Source organism: Podarcis pityusensis, assembly GCF_964106645.2.
Source record: "Podarcis pityusensis genome assembly, chromosome: 12".
NCBI classification, from domain to species: domain Eukaryota; kingdom Metazoa; phylum Chordata; class Lepidosauria; order Squamata; family Lacertidae; genus Podarcis; species Podarcis pityusensis.
Window position 1 is genome coordinate 55,068,324 of NC_138037.1, and position 18,936 is coordinate 55,087,259.

General features: G+C 39.1%; 1 protein-coding gene across 2 annotated transcripts in view; it reads left to right on the forward strand.

Moving 5' to 3' along the window:
- The window catches only part of RALA (RAS like proto-oncogene A), a 24,478-nt gene extending 8,015 nt beyond the window's left edge, over positions 1–16,463 (forward strand). For both annotated transcript variants that reach the window (XM_080976056.1, XM_080976055.1), the window contains exons 2-5: positions 1,939–2,087; positions 3,328–3,536; positions 12,002–12,176; positions 14,577–16,463. In XM_080976056.1, coding sequence (XP_080832182.1) covers positions 1,974–2,087; positions 3,328–3,536; positions 12,002–12,176; positions 14,577–14,699 — 621 coding nt within the window. In that variant the 5' untranslated portion in view covers positions 1,939–1,973 and the 3' untranslated portion in view covers positions 14,700–16,463. The remainder of the gene's footprint in view (positions 1–1,938; positions 2,088–3,327; positions 3,537–12,001; positions 12,177–14,576) is intronic.
- The last annotated feature ends 2,473 nt before the right edge of the window (positions 16,464–18,936 follow it).

Genomic DNA, 18,936 nt, shown 5'->3' on the forward strand with positions numbered 1-18,936 from the left:
TTAGCAAGCATCTCAAACAATATATCAAGGGTACCCGCCTAGTATTAAATATATGGCACCTGTAAAATACAAGTTCTGCAGATCCCAACAGTACTTTTGTATTGTAGTCCTCCTTCCTTGTAGCAGTGGATAGCTTTTAGTTGCATCAGATCTTTAAGAGTCCAGTCCTTGGCTGCCTCAGTTCTGAAAATATAACTGGTACAGTGGTACCTCAGGTTAAGTACTTAATTCGTTCCGGAGGTCTGTTCTTAACCTGAAGCACCACTTTAGCTAATGGGGGCTCCTGCTGCCGCCGTGCTTCCAGAGCCCAATTTCTGTTCTCATCCTGAAGCAAAGTTCTTAACCCGAGGTACTATTTCAGGGTTAGCGGAGTCTGTAACCTGAAGCGTATGTAACCTGAGGTAACACTGTATACGCTTTTACTGTTTCCAAGCAAACTGTCACAAAACCCTGTCGTCACTAATTTGACAGCCTTATATGTAAATGCATATCCTATGAGCTTTGCATTCTATATAATGAGCTGGAAAGCAAATGTAAGCAGCCAAGTGTATATATATAAAAAAAGTATCATCTATGATACCCAATTTTTCTCTTGTATTAAGCTGTGGGCTAACAGATGTTGAATGTTGAATTCTTCTACGCTTAGAGTGGTTTAGTACATACAGCATTTTAAAGGAAAAATTAAGTTTGTCCTACAAATGCCATTTATCCGTGCATACATTAAGCTGTGATCCTGTGCTTGTTTCCCTGGGAATAAGCTCTCTTGAACACAGTAGCACTTCCTATGCAAGTTTGCTGAGAAGCATCAGTCTGCATAACAGTTAAGTTTATGTAAGTCGAACTTTCTGAATAGTCCTTGTATCTAAATGTATATACAGTGGTACCTCGGGTTCCAAACACTTCGGGTTACAAACTCTGCTAACCTGGAAGTAGTGCCTCGGGTTGAAAACTTTGCCCCAGGATGAGAACTGAAATTGTGCGTCATTGGCAGCGGGAGGCCCCATTAGCGAAAGCGCGCCTCAGGTTAAGAACGGTTTCAGGTTAAGAACAGACCTCTGGAACGAATTAAGTTCGTAACCCGATGTACCACTGTATTCATGAATTGGCTAGCTACTCCCTTATTGGAATTAACACCACTGTATTAGAAGTGGAAATCTGTCATCAGATCTCTCAACACTTCCTTTTTTAAAAAAGGAAAGGAAAGGAAAATCATCTGCTAGACCCCCAGAATAAACTAGAATGGCAAAGGGGAATGTTTGTAACTGTCTTCCCCATTCCCAGCTACTATTTGCTCTAGAGGGAAAAACATTAAGGTACCATACATATGTGGTGTGTGTATGTATGTACACAGAAAGAGAACAAACAAGTGTGGTGTAGCAATTGAAGTGTTGGACTAAGACCTGGAAGATCAAATCCCCACTTGGCCATGGAGCTCACTGAATGACTTTGGGCCGGTCTGTGGCAAATGTCTGAGGCTTACACTTACATTTGCCTTACTTAGATTTTTTTCCAGATACTTCAAACCATGAAGGCTAAATTCAGACTTCACCCCCCCCCTAAAAAAATAGGTGTGTTAGAGGACTTTGAACTAGTTTTATATGTGAATATGTCCACAAAGCAGAAACAACTGGAAGAGTTGCGACTCAGTGGTAGATCACATGTTTTTCATACAAAAGGTTGCAAGTTTAATCCCAAGCATGTTAATTTTTTTTATATCTAAAAGCTGAAAGCCATCCTTATTCAGAGAATAATTCTCTTTGCTTGATTCTGTTATGCTGAGCAGGTTGGGTTTGTATTGCTGTAATTGTTTTTGAAGTTGGGCTAAGCCATGGGAGCATGCTTCTACTTATTTTTGTAGCTATTGTACATTTTAGTTACTGAACCTCCTTATGAATGTTTAAAAATCCTTATTAATTCAAAAAACCTTTCTTCACCCAGGTTCCTTCTTTGTGTGAAATATCTGAAATCCAAAAATGGCAGCAAATAAGCCCAAAAGTCAAAATTCTTTGGCTCTGCACAAAGTCATCATGGTAGGCAGTGGAGGTGTAGGAAAATCTGCATTAACGCTGCAGTTCATGTATGATGAGGTAAGAGTGGGACAATCATTTTTTTAAAGAAGTGTGTTCTCAGGCTGTATATGAACAGGGAGTCTCATCACTACATTTTAGTTCGTTTGGCAACTGCTTCAGCAAACCTGAGCAGACTAGTTCTTTCAGCTGGAAAGATTTTTGTATGGTTTATGGCAGGGGTGTGGAACCTTTCTAACTCAATTGTTATTTCCCCCACCCCTTGCAGGCCAGGTTTGACACAATGTCAGGCGGCTCTTTTTTGCCCACTGTTTTCTTCAGTGCTTTGAATTGGACTGCTGAAAAATCAGCTGATTGTCGGACTGAGCACTTCTTGCAAGTCAGAGAGGCAGAGTTAGATTAATAAAAGGTTGTAGAATTTTGCCCTAGCTGCTGCTATATTTGTTTAAAGAGTCCAAGAGACTTGATCAGCAATAGTTTTTCAGTATTCTTTTATTTACAGCAGTTTAATTTTTAACTTTTAATTAAAATGCTATATTTATACAGTATTTGTACCTATAACTTACAAATAACTAAAAATATAAAAGTCATATTGTATTACAAATTAATACAGCCAAGGTAACAGTATTGTTTAGCTTGATTACATAGAGTATGAACACAAAAAAGCAATATTGATTGTAGATACTGATTTTTCTACATTAATTCTTATTCAAACAAACCATCCTCTGTTATGAATTCATAGTATTGTGGATTATTTAATTTCAACAAAGCTTCCAAAATAACTCTTTTGCCATTCTATAGGTTCATGCTGCTGCATACATATAATTCTCCACAGTTTAATTGATGACTATTTAGGATTGCCCAATTAACAAATATTTGTCAGAATTAAACTAGTCTTTCGTTTGAAGTTCCATTCATTTTTCTCATTCCAACACTCCTCATGTTAACTTTATAGCAAATTGAACCTCTGATAGAACTTCATGTTATCTGCCTAAATATTACTGGATATTGCTGGTGTAGCATAATGGCTGCGTTTGCCTTAAGAATTAGAAAGTTCCCTGATTATATCTTGCCTCTGCCATGAATTCACCAGGTGGCCTTGGACAAGACACTCTCACAACCTCTGGTCTCTCCCCCACCCCCAGGGCGGTTCTGAGAATTACCACTAGATGATGCATGTGAAACACTGAACATTTTAAAGTGCTGTATAAATGTTACCAGTATTTGGTCAAGGAATGTTTCTTGGAATCCCTGGTGGAAGTTACCAAAATAAGACTGACTCTGTTTCATTTCTTGCCAGTTTGTGGAAGACTATGAGCCTACCAAAGCAGACAGCTACAGAAAAAAAGTAGTCCTAGATGGGGAAGAAGTCCAGATAGATATATTGGATACAGCAGGGCAGGAGGATTATGCTGCAATTCGAGACAACTACTTCCGAAGTGGAGAGGGTTTTCTCTGTGTATTCTCTATTACAGAGCTTGAATCTTTTGCTGCTACAGCCGACTTCAGGTAATTGGATGTGTATGAGAGAACCTGGTTTGTTTTAGTGAATTCAGCATCTTATTTTTACTGTGCTAAATTGTAGCTTTGTTCCATGCTTTTCTGGCCTATAATATCGCTGCAGAATATATGTGCATGGTTAGATAGTTAACATCAGCCTATATTCTCCATCGCTCTCCATCGATAACATTGGAGAGTTTTAAGGAATAAACACCTAAGAAACAAGGCCTTTGATGGGGATAAGAAACCACTATTATCATGGCCACAGGGATGGGATGCAGCTAAATAGGAATAGAGGGAAAGAGGCCCTGAATTAAGGATACAGATAAGGCAGACAGCAGAGGCAACAGTCCAAAGAAAAAGAGCAACTTGCTGCAAGGTAAAAGTTGCTTCTGTATGGCTACATTCCATACATATTTCCACAATCGACATTGTGCTAGTTCACATAAAGCCCCCAGAATCAGCAGACATAGTCCTTACATAGCCTTAGCAGCTTAATATTGCATTTTTGTTCATCGTAAGTGTTGGGTGGCTGCTGTCTGCTGAGTAATGCAGTTCTTATAACACAGATGCATTTTCAAGGTCAAACATGAGAAACAAAGGAGTTGGAGGTTACAGTTGGCTCAGTCATTCTAGCCAATTACTCAATAACTCTTACACAAATGTACTTTGTTTGTTCAAAAACAATTAAATCACCAGCATAAAGTATCTGCCTTGCAATGGGAATCAGGAGCTGTACTCCCAAGATTGATGTTTATAATACAAATATTGCATCATGGTGTAAGAGCTTCATTATTTATTTTGAAAAATGAAGCTTGCCTGAAAAAGAAGGCATGACACACCTGGTATCTGAATAAATGTGATATATAACCTATTTTTAATGACACAAAACACTATTGGGTTATTTACTATGTTGGAAATTCTTGGTTCCTGTTGTGTCCAGCATTAGCTGTTGACATGGCTGGGAATCTTTTTAAAGTTCTGAAGCCATGAAAGATACAGATATGTAGTGACTGCTGTATCACTTCTGCTATGCCATAGAACAGGATTGAATCAGGGGTAGAACACACTTGAATCATCTTGTGGTTTTTAACGTATTTAAAAGATTTATAGTTTGTCTTTTATTGATGCTTGTACAAAGAGTGGGGTACCACAAAATAAATTACATGATTGAATTTATGTCTGAACAACAGTAAAACAAGCTGAGCCACAATAATGAAAAATTAAGGCATGTGAAAACAGTAGAGGCTGCAACAAGCAGATGCTTAAACACTTAAAATGCCTGAACAAATATGTGTTAACTTAGAAAGCCTAGTTTACCTTTGTATGCTGTATAATTTTTAAAAGGTAGAAGGAAGCTTAAAATGACTTTCCAATTGTTGATTAACTCATTGTGTGCCTACTTGGCATTAAAAGGTTTTGTGTGCTCAGTGAATATTCAGTGCCAAATATGGTGACTGTTCTCTTTACTGAATTGGTCACATGGGAGGAAGCAGGCTAGAGTCTGGCTTCAGGCTTTGCACTAGTGCTCATGGATTGCTCATGGTTTGTTTCATTCCAAACATTCCACAACCGATAACTGATAAGTCAAGGGTTATTTGGAGAAAAATCACAAGCCCAGGTTTCTGCATCACAACAAGCCCAGATGCTTGACTTGTTTCTTCCCTTCTGCATCACAATCAGGACTTGGGAAGGAGCAAGGTAATCCATACATTAAATCGTATGAGCCAGTGTGGTGTAGTGGTTAAGAGCAGTAGACTCGTAATCTGGTGAACCGGGTTCGCGTCTCCACTCCTCCACATGCAGCTGCTGGGTGACCTTGGGCCAGTCACACTTCTCTGAAGTCTCTCAGCCTCACTCACCTCACAGAGTGTTTGTTGTGGGGGAGGAAGGGAAAGGAGAATGTTAGCCACTTTGAGACTCCTGAAGGGGAGTGATAAAGCAGGATATCAAATCCAAACTCCGCTTCCTCTTCTTCTTCTTCTTCTTCTTCTTCTTCTTCTTCTTCTTCTTCTACTACTACTATTTTAAGCTATTTTGTGGTGTGCATACTGGGCCACTGTAAACTGAATCACAGTGAATAAAAGTTTCTTTGCCACTGAACATTGAGGAAGTGTTTGCTAGACAGCATATGATGGACACAATTGGTATAGATTGCCTCTTCTTTCTTAAGTGCATGAGGCTGGGTCTTTATTATTGTTTCCTAATCAAACTTCAGCATTTAATTTCTGTTAATTCGAGACCACAGATTCCACTGTAGGTTTGCCAAAAGTTCTCTTGAGTGGCAAGGATTATTTCTTTAAAAATTAATTTTCAAGAAAACGAACATAGAAAATATATGCTCCCCAAACAAATGTCCCTGTCCCTTCCTCTCCAAGATACATAATTTTTATGGGAAAACATTGTTCCAGAGTTGTACAGTGAGGGGGGAAAGTATTTGAACCCCTGCTAAATTTGCCCGTTTGCCCCCTGACGAAGAAATGACCAATCCATAATTTTAATGGTAGGTTTATTTGTAGCTGTGAGAGACAAAGTAACAACAGGAAAACCCCCAGAATCCCAGAAGACAAAAGTCAGAGATTGATGTGTGTTACAATGAGTGAAATAAGTATTTGATCCCTTTGCAAAAGATGACTTAGTACTTGGTGGCAAAACCCTTGTTGGCAATTACAGAGGTCAGACGTTTCTTGTAGGTGGCCACCAGGTTTGCACATATCTCAGGAGGTATTTTGTCCCACTCCTCTTTGCAGATCCTCTTCAAGTCAGTAAGATTTCAAGACTCATGTGTAACTACTCAAACCTTCAGCTCCCTCCACAGATTTTGGATGGGATTAAGGTCTGGAGACTGGCTAGGCCACTCCAAGACCTTAATGTGCTTCTTCCTGAGCCACTCCTTTGTGGCCTTGTCTGTGTGTTATGGGTCATTGTCATGCTGGAATACCCATCCTCAACCCCTTTTCAATGCCCTGGTTGAGGGAAGGAGGAGCTCACCCAAGATTTGACAATACATGGTCCTGTCGATTGTCCCTTCGATGCGGTGAAGGTGTCCTGTCCCCTTAGCAGAAAAACACCCCCAAAGCATGTCCCCCTTCATGTTTGATAGTGGGGATGATGTTCTTGGGGTCGTAGGCAGCATTCCTCCTCCTCCAAACATGGTGAGTTGAGTTGATGGCAAAGAGCTCGATTTTGGTCTCATCTGACCGTAACACTTTCACCCAGTTCTCCTCTGGGTCATTCAGATGTGCATTGGCAAACTGCAGACAGGCCTGTACATGTGCTGTCTTGAGCAAGGGGACCTTGTGGGCTCTGCAAGATCTCAGTCCTTCACAGTGTAGTGTGTTACCAACTGTTTTCATAGTGACTATGGTCCCAGCTGCCCTGAGATCATTGACAAGTTGGATGAGATCTTGCATGGAGCCCCAGACTGAGGGAGGTTGGCAGTTCTTTTGTGTTTGCGAATTATTGCACCAGCTGTTGCCGCCTTCTCACCAAGCTGCTTGGCAATAGTCTTGTAGCCCAGCCCAGCCTTGTGCAGGTGTACAATCTTGTCCCTGACATTCTTGGACAGCTCTTTGGTCTTGGTCATGGTGGCTACTTTGGAATCTGCTGGATTGATTGCTTCTGTCGACAGGTGTCTTTTGTACAGGTACTGTAACGAGCTGGGATTACAGGTAAGACCTCTCCCTTACAGCAGGTGCTTCTAATCTCAGCTCGTTACATACAGTGAAGATACCAGGTAGCCTGACATCTGGCTGGTTGATAGGGGATCAAATACTTATTTTACTCATTATAATGCACATCAATCTCTGACTTCTGGGTTTCTGGGGGTTTTCCTGTTGTTATTGTGTCTCTCACAGCTACAATAAAACTACCATTAAAATTATGGACTCGTCATTTCTTCGTCAGAGGGCAAATGGGCAAATTTAGCAGGGGATCAAATACTTTCCCCCCTCACTGTAAGTAGTGGATGCCACTGTAAATGATGTTCTGTTGAATGTGCAATAAAAGGATATCATGTCACTATGAAATCGTCCCTGTCCCTTTTTCCAGCTAATGCTTCGACTTCCTTAGTCAATTTTTCTGAAAGTGCTATAGACCAGGTTTTTTGCAAATATTCTAAAGACTTACAGTTGTGGGCAGTAATTTGTTGAGCTGCTTTTCAGAAGAAATGATCAGTTCTTTGTATCGTAGATTGGCATTTTCATTCTTTTTTTTTAAATGATATTTATTAAAATTTCAAAGAAAAGAAAGAGATTACATTAATAAGAAAATTAACAATAAAAAGGAAAAATTAACAATAAAAAGGAAAAATACAAAATACAAAAAAAGAAAAAACAGTTAAAAACAATTCCATCTTTTCATCACTTCTCTTACATTTACTTATTTCCCGGACCTCCTCATACCACCCTATTTTGTATTCCAATTCAGTTTGTTAGTCCAGCAATTCCTTTCCCTCCTTTTTAATCCTAATCTTTAATCTTGATATATTATAACATTAATTTTTTACGTATTAAAAACCAATTTTTCCATATTCTTTTATACCATTACAGCTAGAAACCACTTAACTTCAATCCAACATCATTCTAACATTCATTAATTTTACAATATTTCTGTAAGTAGTCTTTAAATTTCTTCCAATCTTCTTCCACCAACTCTTCTCCCTGGTCTCAGATTCTGCCAGTCATTTCCGCCAATTCCATGTAGTCCATCATTTTCATCTGCCATTCCTCCAGTGTGGGTAGATCTTGTGTCTTCCAATGCTTTGCAATAAGTATTCTTGCTGCTGTTGTAGCATACATAAAGAAATTTCTGTCCTTCTTTAACACCGATTGGCCGACTATGCCCAGGAGGAAGGCCTCTGGTTTCTTCAAGATGGTATATTTAAATACCTTTTTTAATTCATTGTAAATCATCTCCCAGAAAACCTTAATCCTTGGGCACGTCCACCAAAGGTGAAAGAATGTACCTTCAGTTTCTTTACATTTCCAACATTTATTATCGGGCAAATGGTAGATTTTTGCAAGCTTGACTGGGGTTATGTACCCCCTGTATATCATTTTCATAATATTCTCTATTAAGGCATTACATGCCGTGAATTTCATACCTGTGGTCCACAACTGTTCCCAGTCAGCAAACATAATATTATGTCCAACGTCTTGTGCCCATTTAATCATAGCAGATTTCACCGTTTCATCCTGAGTATTCCATTTCAACAGCAAGTTATACATCTTTGACAAAATCTTAGTTTTGGGTTCTAACAATTCTGTTTCTAATTTTGATTTTTCTACCTGGAAGCCGATTTTCTTGTCCAAATTGTATGCCTCCATTATCTGATAATAATGAAGCCAGTCTTGCACTTTGTTTTTTAGTTTTTCAAAACTCTGCAGTTTCAATCTATCTCCATCTTGTTCCAAAATTTCCCAATATTTCGGCCATTTGACCTCCATATTGAGCTTTTTCAGAGCTTTCGCTTCCATCGGTGACAGCCACCTTGGTGTTTTATTTTCCAATAAATCCTTATATCTTATCCAGACATTAAACAATGCTTTCCTGACAATATGGTTTTTAAATGCTTTATGTGCTTTGACCTTATCATACCACAGATATGCACGCCATCCAAATACATTGTTAAAACCTTCTAGATCCAAAATGTCAGTGTTTTCAAGAAGCAGCCATTCTTTCAACCAGCAAAAAGCTGCTGATTCATAATAAAGTTTAAGGTCTGGCAGGGCAAATCCACCTCTTTCCTTTGCATCTGTTAATATTTTGAATTTTATTCTGGGCTTCTTGCCCTGCCAGACAAATCTAGAAATATCTCTCTGCCACCTCTTGAAACAGTCCATTTTGTCCACAATTTGCAATGTTTGAAACAAAAACAACATTCTAGGCAATACATTCATTTTAACCGCAGCAATACGGCCCAGCAGTGAAAGCTTCAAGTTTGACCAAATTTCTAAATCTTTTTTCACTTCAGCCCAACATTTTTCATAGTTATCTTTAAATAAATTCCCATTTTTTGCTGTCATGTTAATCCCCAGGTATTTAACTTTCTTAACCACTGTTAAACCTGTCTCATTCTGAAACCTCTCTCTCTCCATTGGTGTTAAATTTTTCTCTAAAACCTTAGTTTTTAACTTATTCAATTTAAACCCTGCAACTTGACCAAATTCTTGAATCAGTTCTAAAACCCTTTTGGTACTAGATTCTGGCTCCTGTAACGTCAGTACTAAGTCATCTGCAAATGCTCTCAATTTGTACTGTTTGGCTCCGACCTGTATACCTTTAACCAACTGGTCCCTTCTAATCATGTTCAGCAAAACCTCCAGGACCGATATAAAAAGCAGTGGGGAAATTGGGCAACCTTGTCGTGTCCCTTTTTCTATCTTAAATTCTTCCGTCACCACATTATTTACAATTAGTTTAGCCTTTTGTTCTGAATAAATTGCACTTATACCGTTTTCAAAGCCTTGGCCTGCCCCCATACCCTGTAAGTTCTTCTTCATAAAACTCCAAGAAATGTTGTCAAAAGCTTTCTCCGCGTCCACGAATATCAAAACTGCTTTAGTATTTATGTTCACTTCTAGTTTTTCCAAAATATCAATTATATTCCTCAAATTGTCAGACAAGTGTCTTCCTGGGAGAAAGCCCGCTTGGTCTTTATGAATCTCTTCCATCAACACTTTTTTCAGTCTCTTAGCCAAAATGTCTGCAAAATTTTTATAATCCACATTAAGTAATGATATGGGACGGTAGTTCTTAAGCTGCGTCTTTTCAGTCTCTGTTTTCGGTACAAGTGTAATATAAGCTTCTTTCCACGACTCTGGTGCCCTTTTCCCCTCCATTATTTCATTACAGACCTCTTTCAAAGGTTGTACTAGCCATTCTTTCAAGGATCTGTAATATCTAGAAGTTAGTCCATCTGGTCCTGGAGATTTACCCAATTGCATGTTTTGAATGGCACCTTCTGTCTCCTGTTCAGTTATTTTGTAGTTCAACATTAGTTTATTTTCTTGGGAGATTTTTTGTCATCCATTTGTTTTCAAAAGTCGATCTACATCAATTTCTTTCAATGGCCCTTGTGTATATAGTTGTTTAAAGTACCTCTGGAAACAATTTCTAATCTCAGCTGGGTTCTGTATATTCCTTCCTTCCACTTCTAAATTTGTAACTGTATTTAATTTTTGTCTTTTTTTCATTTGCCAAGCCAACAGTTTCCCACATTTATTAGCCGACTCAAATGTCTTTTGTCTCATTTGTTTAATTTTCCATTCTATCTCCTGATTCATCATTTTCATATATTGCACTTGATATAACTTTATTTCTCTCAAAATCTCTTGAGACTTTGGTTTTATTCTCAATCTTTTTTCACTTTCCTTTATTTTCTCCAATATTTTATCCTTCTTCTCATTTTTGATTCTCTTCTTTAATGCATTCTGTTGTATCAAGAACCCTCTCATAACCGCTTTGCTTGCATCCCAGATTACTCTTTTTTCCACATTGGTGCTCATATTTATCTCAAAATAGTCTCTCAAGGTTTTTTGGGCCTTCTTAAGCACTTCTTCATCTCTAAATAAGGTGTCGTTCATCCTCCATCTAAAGGAGCCAGTTGGTGTTAGTTTCATTTCCATCTTGACAGCATTATGGTCGGAGCAAGTTTTTGGGCAGATTTCCACTTTTCTTGTCTTTGGTGCCATTCCTCTAGTTACCCATATTTGGTCAATTCTTGTCCAGATTGGCATTTTCATTCTTAAAAAGGTTGGTATGCAAAGTGGCAAGGATTCTGGATATCCTTTATCTAGCATGAAAAGTCATGTTGTAGGAACTGCCACAGGTGTGTTGGGATAGAAGCTAGTCTGTTAAGCAGGCAGTTGTGACATGACTGTCAGTTAGATATTTGGGGAGTAATCATGTTGATAGTTTGATTGTTTGATATCAAGGTTAAATTAATCCTAAGGTTAATGTCAGTGGTAAAATGTAAAGTCTGCTTCACTATCACTTTAAAATATTTCCCTTTTTCTATAAAATACCTAATTTATGTATTGTTTCTGCTTAATAATTCTGAAAGTAAATATCTTCATTAATCTTGATAATCCTCTATAGCGCTACTTGGTCAGTTTTTTTATTGATGTTAAACTGCTAATTCTTGAGTTTGGCTTCTCTTGCATTACCATCTCATCTTCAAAGTTATCCTCTTATAAAATTTATAACAGGCTCATCTGTTAGTCCTCTTTATGTGTGCCGTCAGTTAACAGTTTATAGCTTCTTACTTGCTACTCCTTTTCTGACTGCTCTCCTGTGTAGGGCCTTTGCCAGTTGCATATTGTGAATACCTAGCACCAAGTTGGTGATAGCGCATGATGGGTAACAGCAAAAACATATGTTTATTTCACCAAGGTTGTATTAAAGTATATCTGAGAAATCAAAGAAGATTAAACTGCATGGGTCTTAAAATGTGTTTTTTCTCTTCTCTTCAGAGAGCAGATTTTAAGGGTAAAAGAAGATGAGAATGTTCCATTTTTGCTAGTTGGTAACAAATCGGATTTGGAAGACAAAAGACAGGTGTCTGTAGAAGAAGCAAAAAACAGAGCTGATCAGTGGAATGTTAACTATGTTGAAACGTCTGCTAAAACACGAGCTAATGTCGACAAGGTAAAAGTTTACCGTTTCCCAAATACATCTTCATAAACTTCTGATTCCACTCGTTGCTTGTCAAGACTAATTATTAATGTTACCCTGACTCTTTTGTGTATTGCTCATTCTTCTTGAAGATGAATGCTCTAACAGGTAGCTGAACAGAAGACATTCAAATGGCTCACTAAGGAGTTTTGCTGGGGTTTGTTGGAGTGAAGGAATGGGTTTCCCAAAACCCAAAACTGACTGTGCAGGCAGTTTTAAACTGCACCAAAATCCCTATTTTTCCTTAGCTAAAAACTTTGAGTCGTTGAGCAAATGTATAACAAGAACACAGCTCTCTCCTTTATCAGTTTGTGATGTCAGCGATGACCCTGGCTGGTCTAGGGGAACAGAGCAGACACGTCAGTGCCTTATGTGCTGACCACAAAAGACGCACAGACCGAAATCCAAGAACAACGCCAGAAGCTTGTTCCCGGAGATGATGACCTCTTCCTCCAGGATAAGAGTAGGAAGATGAAGATCCTTTTATGGTCAGGAGTGCAGGAAGGAAATCCCTTTTATGGTTAAGAGTGCCGGAGCAGGAACATCTGTGATGTCAGCCTGCGTGTACAAGCTGACATGGCAGGGGAAGGGGGAGAGGGTGTCTGGAGGATATATATACTGCATGAAACTTCTTGTTTCTATGGACTTGCTGTGGACTTGATCACGCAAGTGCCTTCTGCTATCCGGAGAGCAGAATAAACTCTTTCTTTGAACCAACCTCTGTGTCATTTGACTTCCTTCCTCCTGTCCCGGAGCAACGCAGACCCAATCGGTGAACTCAAATAAGGCTACAGGAGTTCAAGCAGTGGGCTTGAACATTCCCTCTTGTATGCTCAGCTGTAGAGAACATTTCCTGGTTTTTCAAATTACCATTTCCTATGATGCCTTGGTTGCTGCCTGTAAATCAGGGTTGCAATCCATAGTTTTAAGTCCAGTTTGCAAGTAAGTATTTCCAGTTCAGACATCATGGGAAACTGCAACTTAACAAACCAGAAGCCTTATCGCAATCTGGTGTGAGCAGTGATGGAGCTTCAGGCGGGGGTGTGGCTGGCGCACGTCCCGGGGGTGTGGCATGCCGCCTACGGGGGCGTGGCAGCCAGCGTGGGCAGGGTGACAGCCGCAATGGCACCCCACCGGGATCGCGCTGCAGGGGCGGTGCCCTCCCCCACCCCCCTCTTCCTCCACCAGTGGGTGTGAGACAAAGTGGGGTTGGGGTGAGATGGAGTGTTGATGCTCATTCTCTAACAGACTATGGCCTGAACCTGCTTCCATTTGTTCTGAGTGGGATTAATTCCAGTCTAAGGAAAGTAGTTGCTGGCGACTGTGTTGCCTCTGTAAAGGGTGAAGGGTGGGTTCTGACTTACATTGTTGAAGGAGATATGAGCTATAATGCTTATAGGTAAACTGGGGTTTAACAGCATATGAGCTACCGTGTGTCTGTGTGTGTGTGTTTAAGTTCTTTCATACTCTTCTTTTAAAGAATTTGATTATATACCCTAGGCAGAAAATGCTAGCGTCAGTGTCTTAATCTCTTTCAAATGAGATGGAAGGCAGTGGTGTAATTTAATCAACTCATGTTTTAATGATCTGGTACAAAGGTGAAAACTTCTTAAATCTTTTGTTTTTTTAAAAAATGACAACAATAAGAACCCTATAGTTCTTAAAACTTATTCTTCACTAGTTCTAAGTACTAGCTCTTGCCTTGCAGAAAATCTGCTTGGCAAAAGGTTAAGGGGCTTAGTGGTTTAATATGCAAACCTCTCCTTTCTGACCTATATACAAACATGACTGCATAACAGGAAAGTCCTTTTTAAAAACTCAGATGTTAGAAATTGGGTCACTAAATGTAAGTTGGCTTGTTTACTCTGAGCAATATGGTACTGAATCGTTATTGACTCACTAGAATATGATGGACAGCTGTTTCCTAGAAGTTTTCTTGGCTTCTAATTTGAGCAACTGGTTCTGTAGCACTCAGGAATATTTTCATGCATTAAGGGTCGGTGGCAGGCTAGTTTGCATTTAAGCAAGATCATCCTTACTTCCATAGTTGGGTCACATGCAACATTGATTTACCAGTTTCTGGCATGTGACTTCATATCCGCTTTATGATTTTAGCAAGCTATGCTTAGCATGGCTACTTACATTATTAACAGCAGGTCTGAATAGATATATTTTTGTTTTCTTTCTACTTTCTATAGAATTCTGTTAAAGAAAAATATGAAAACAGTTTTAACCCTACAATACATTACCACTCGTAGCTGAAAAGGAATGAAGCAGAACCTCTTGGTTTACTTAAAAGCTTAAAAATGCAGACTTTGATTAATGTAGCACATGTTTGCACACATGTACTAACACTTGTATTTTTCTTTCTAGGTATTTTTTGATTTAATGCGAGAAATCAGAGCAAGAAAGATGGAAGACAGCAAAGAAAAGAATGGAAAAAAGAAAAGGAAAAGCCTAGCCAAGAGAATCAGAGAAAGATGTTGCATTTTATAATCAAAGTTCCAAACTCTCATCATCCCTTGATCATACTAATAAAATCCATAACTTATAGCATGCCATTTGGAGGCTCCTATGACTGAAATTACTCTTAACAGTTTGGAAATTGTAATGTACCACTTAAAGCATGAATTGGGACAGCACTGAAAGTCTTTCACTGAAAAAGTTTAATGTGGCTTCAAGAGAAGCAGAATTGAACCCATTTCATAACTTGCTGCCTCTCACCATGGTTCTTCTGAATGTAGAGGGTTTTTTTTCATGGGCAGTCCGTCTTGAACTGTAAACAAAGCATTACTTTCTATCATTTCTCCTAAAGCATACAGTTTTCTATCACCCAAACTTCACTTTGTCTTCTACTGCCTTGGAAACTACAGCAGTGGTCAAAACTAAGCAAAGGTAGTGTATATATGCTTTTTTTTTTGCAGTTATAAGAATATGCAAATTAGAGAAGAGAAACTAGCTCTGTTCTCTGCTTCTATTGGAAGTCATTTATACATGGAATTAGCTTAGACAAATGGTTATAAACTCATGAGTATATTTGAATATGCCTTAATAAAAAAAAAATTTAAAAAAAGTTAACGTAGTTAAGGGTGTATCTTTCTTGTGATGCACTGAGGTGTGTGCATCACTGTGAAAGTATATCCTTCAGTGTGGAGTGCAGTTTTTGTGAGCAATTTTGCTAACTAGCTGTGTGCTAGCAGTATCTCTGATCAGAAAAGTGTGCCATACTCTGGGTCTTTAATAAGCCAGAGCATACTATTAACCTGTGATTCAATGAAGATTGCTTTTGCTTACAGTGGAAGGGCCGTCATAGACATCTGAGATTGAATATAAAAAGAGGGTGGAGCACATTTCAGTCAGAAGTGGTCACGTATTTCTTAATGCACAGACATTGACACTGCCCTTTGGCAACTACTTAATTTGGGGAAGGTATCTTCCTAGGGTTGGGGCACAGTGCGGGACAAATAGTTGCTGGTAGTTGTGTACTTAGAGCACAAATTGATCTTGCTCTTAGGGCTGTCTGGAAAATATAAATTTTCCATTTTTCTGTGTTGCTCCTGTCTAAGGCTTTGGAAATGTCAGCTATGCATTACCTAATGGGAAAGCGTTATAGCTACTTTTTCTGATATCAGTCAAATACCCCACTCTACTTTGCAGTATGGAAATATTGGCCATGTGCTTCCATAGTCCCTCATTGATACACTAAAATGTATTGCCCTTTACTGTTCTGCTTTTTGAAATATAATTAGTACATTTAGTATGTGGAATTGAAAGATAAAGCACTATCTGAGGCTTTTAAGTTTCTTGGGTGTAGGTGTAAAGGTTAGATCAGTTACAAAAAACACTTTTTTATATACATGTGTGAATTTATGAAAAGACAGTTCAAGATGTGTCTGAGCAAACTAGACAACACATATTTAACATGCTAACAAGTAGACATTAGGAATGTGGCTGTTTAGAGAACACTTGTTTATCAAAACTTTTTGTATGTACATTCTCCTGTAGACGCTACCATGTGCAGAATTAGTTCTTGATGTGCCTGGCCAAGCAGATTGGTCCTCATCTTATTGTGTATTTGTTTTCAGTCTGTCTAACCAGGGAGTTTAACCACTAACATTGATGTTTGTGTAATGGGAACCAAGGTGTTATGAAGCCAATGGACACAGAGAAACTATTGTCATAGGCTGATGCCTTACCAGATTCTTTTTATTTGCTATTTGAGCCATTGACTATGAATAAACTTTCATTTTTAAAAAAAAATATTTTGTGGAATGCTAATTACAAAACTTTCATTTCAGATGAGTGACTTTACCATTGCTTCTGTTAAGTTTTTCCTGTACAGTGGTACCTTGGTTGTCAAATGCCTTAGTCGTCAAACAAATTGGCTCCTGAACGTCGCAAACCCAAAAGTGAGTGTTCTGGTTTGCAAACATTCTTTGGAAGCTGAGCGTCCAATGCAGCTTACATGGCTTCTGATTGCCTGCAGGAAGTTCCTGCAACCAATCGGAAGCCGCGCCTTGGTTTGCGAACCATTCTGGGAGTCGAACAGTCTCCCGGAACAGATTAAATTTGAAAACCAAGGTACCACTGTATATAAATTGGATTTCCTAACGTGTTAAAGTCCAGGAATCTGCACAACTGAGATTATATTGCTGATGCTTCACAAATGGAAGTCTGCATTGAAAGTGTGATTGTTGGGCAAATTAGTAATCACAGAGCTGCGTGAAAGTAACCTATTACTAATCTGATGCACTGTAGAACTTTGTGCCCTGCACTCTTCTATGGCCATTTCCCACTTTCCCTACTCCCATCTCAGTTCTTGCCAAAACAGCGCGATAATCCAAATATTGCAGTTGGAACAAATGGCATAGTAATACAGATATGTCCTGACTCTTCTTCTCTGAAACATGCTCCAGCTTTGGTTGAAAAGGGCTAGAGCTGCCTTTGCAGAGTGAGGCAGCTGCCTCAGGTAGCAGACAGTGAGAGATAGGGACTAAACAAAACTACAGTGGTACCTCGGGATGCGCACGGGATCCGTTCCGGAGCCCCATTCACATCCCAAAGCGAATGTAACCCGTGTCTGCGCGTGTGTGGGTCATGTTTTAGCACTTCTGCGCATGCGCGTGATGTCATTTTGACGGTCTGCACATGTGCACGCATTGAAACCTGGAAGTAACGTGCTCCGTTACTTCCAGGTCAGCGCAGAGCGCGACCCAAAAATGCCTAACCTGAAGCATATTCATCCCGAGGTATGACTGTACAATGGTACCTTTGGTTACAGACGCTTCAGGTTACAGACTCCGCTAACCCAGAAATAGTACCTTGGGTTAAGAACTTTGCTTCAGGATGAACAGAAATCGTGCGGTGGCGGCGCAGCAGCAATGGGAGGCCCCACCAGCTAAAGTGGTACCTCAGGTTAAGAACAGTTTCAGGTTAAGAACGGGCCTCCAGAACAAATTAAGTTATTAACCCGAGGTACCACTGTATGTGCACCCCTCTGCCTGCCACCTTGCTGTCCTTGGGTGCAGTGAATAATGTTGTTCTGTTGCCGGTGTAAGAATCCATTCTGTTGACTTTACTGTAGTCATTTAAATTTGGGTTCTTCACTAAATGGAAAAACATTCTCACTGCTGAGTTAGTGTATGAATTGTGTTTGATTGGATAACACAGGGAGCACCTCTTGCTTCTTCAACTGCAAGCGCACATGATAACATTTTATCAAAACATGGTTGGAGCACACCTGGACCTGCGTTCAAAGTTTCACATGCCCAGGGAGGTTTGGAGTTGTTTCTCAAACAGCATCAAACATGACAAACTAATTTTGAAAGAGATGTGAATTAAACATGGTATTGGATTCTGCTGTTCAAAGGAGAAACAACATGCACAGTGGAATTTGACCAAAGTTGCTTTTGGAAATTCTAAAAGCCAACAAAGAACTTACACTTACAAATAAATTGAGGCAATTATAATATGGGTATTATTATTATTATTATTATTATTATTATTATTATTATACCACCCTTCTTCTGTAGATCTCAGATAAGAACACAAAATACATATTAAAATACATAATAAAACAAAAAACAATAACCCACCCCTTCTGTTCATCCAGCATGTACCGTATTTTTTGCTCTATAAGACTCACTTTTTCCCTCCTAAAAAGTAAGGGGAAATGTGTGTGCGTCTTATGGAGCGAATGCAGGCTGCGCAGCTATACCAGAAGCCAGAACAGCAAGAGGGATTGCTGTTCTGGCTTCTGAGATTCAGAATATTTTTTTGTTGTTGTTTTCCTCCTCCAAAAACTAGGTGTGTCTTGTGGTCTGGTGCGTCTTATAGAGCGAAAAATACGGCAATTAATCTTCATCACTATAACCATATCTATTCCCATTTCATTGTAACATAAATGTGTCTCAAGTGGCTTTGAAATCTATTCCATCCTTGTTTTCATTGTCCTTGACAGATGAATACTAATTACTGCATGGTCGCCTGGCTTGTAGATGTGCTTGCCCTTTCTTCTGCCATATGTGAAGTGTCACCTGTTCACTCCTTTAGGCATCTTATGTGAATGCATATCTTTTTGGACAGGTTTTTCTTGACCCATCACATTAGACCTTGTTATTAGTATTTGTTTAACCTTTTCCTATACTTTTTATGATACTGTTTCATTATTTTTGTAAACTATTTATACATTTTTAAATATTAAGGGTTATAGAAGGGCTTTTAAATAAACATA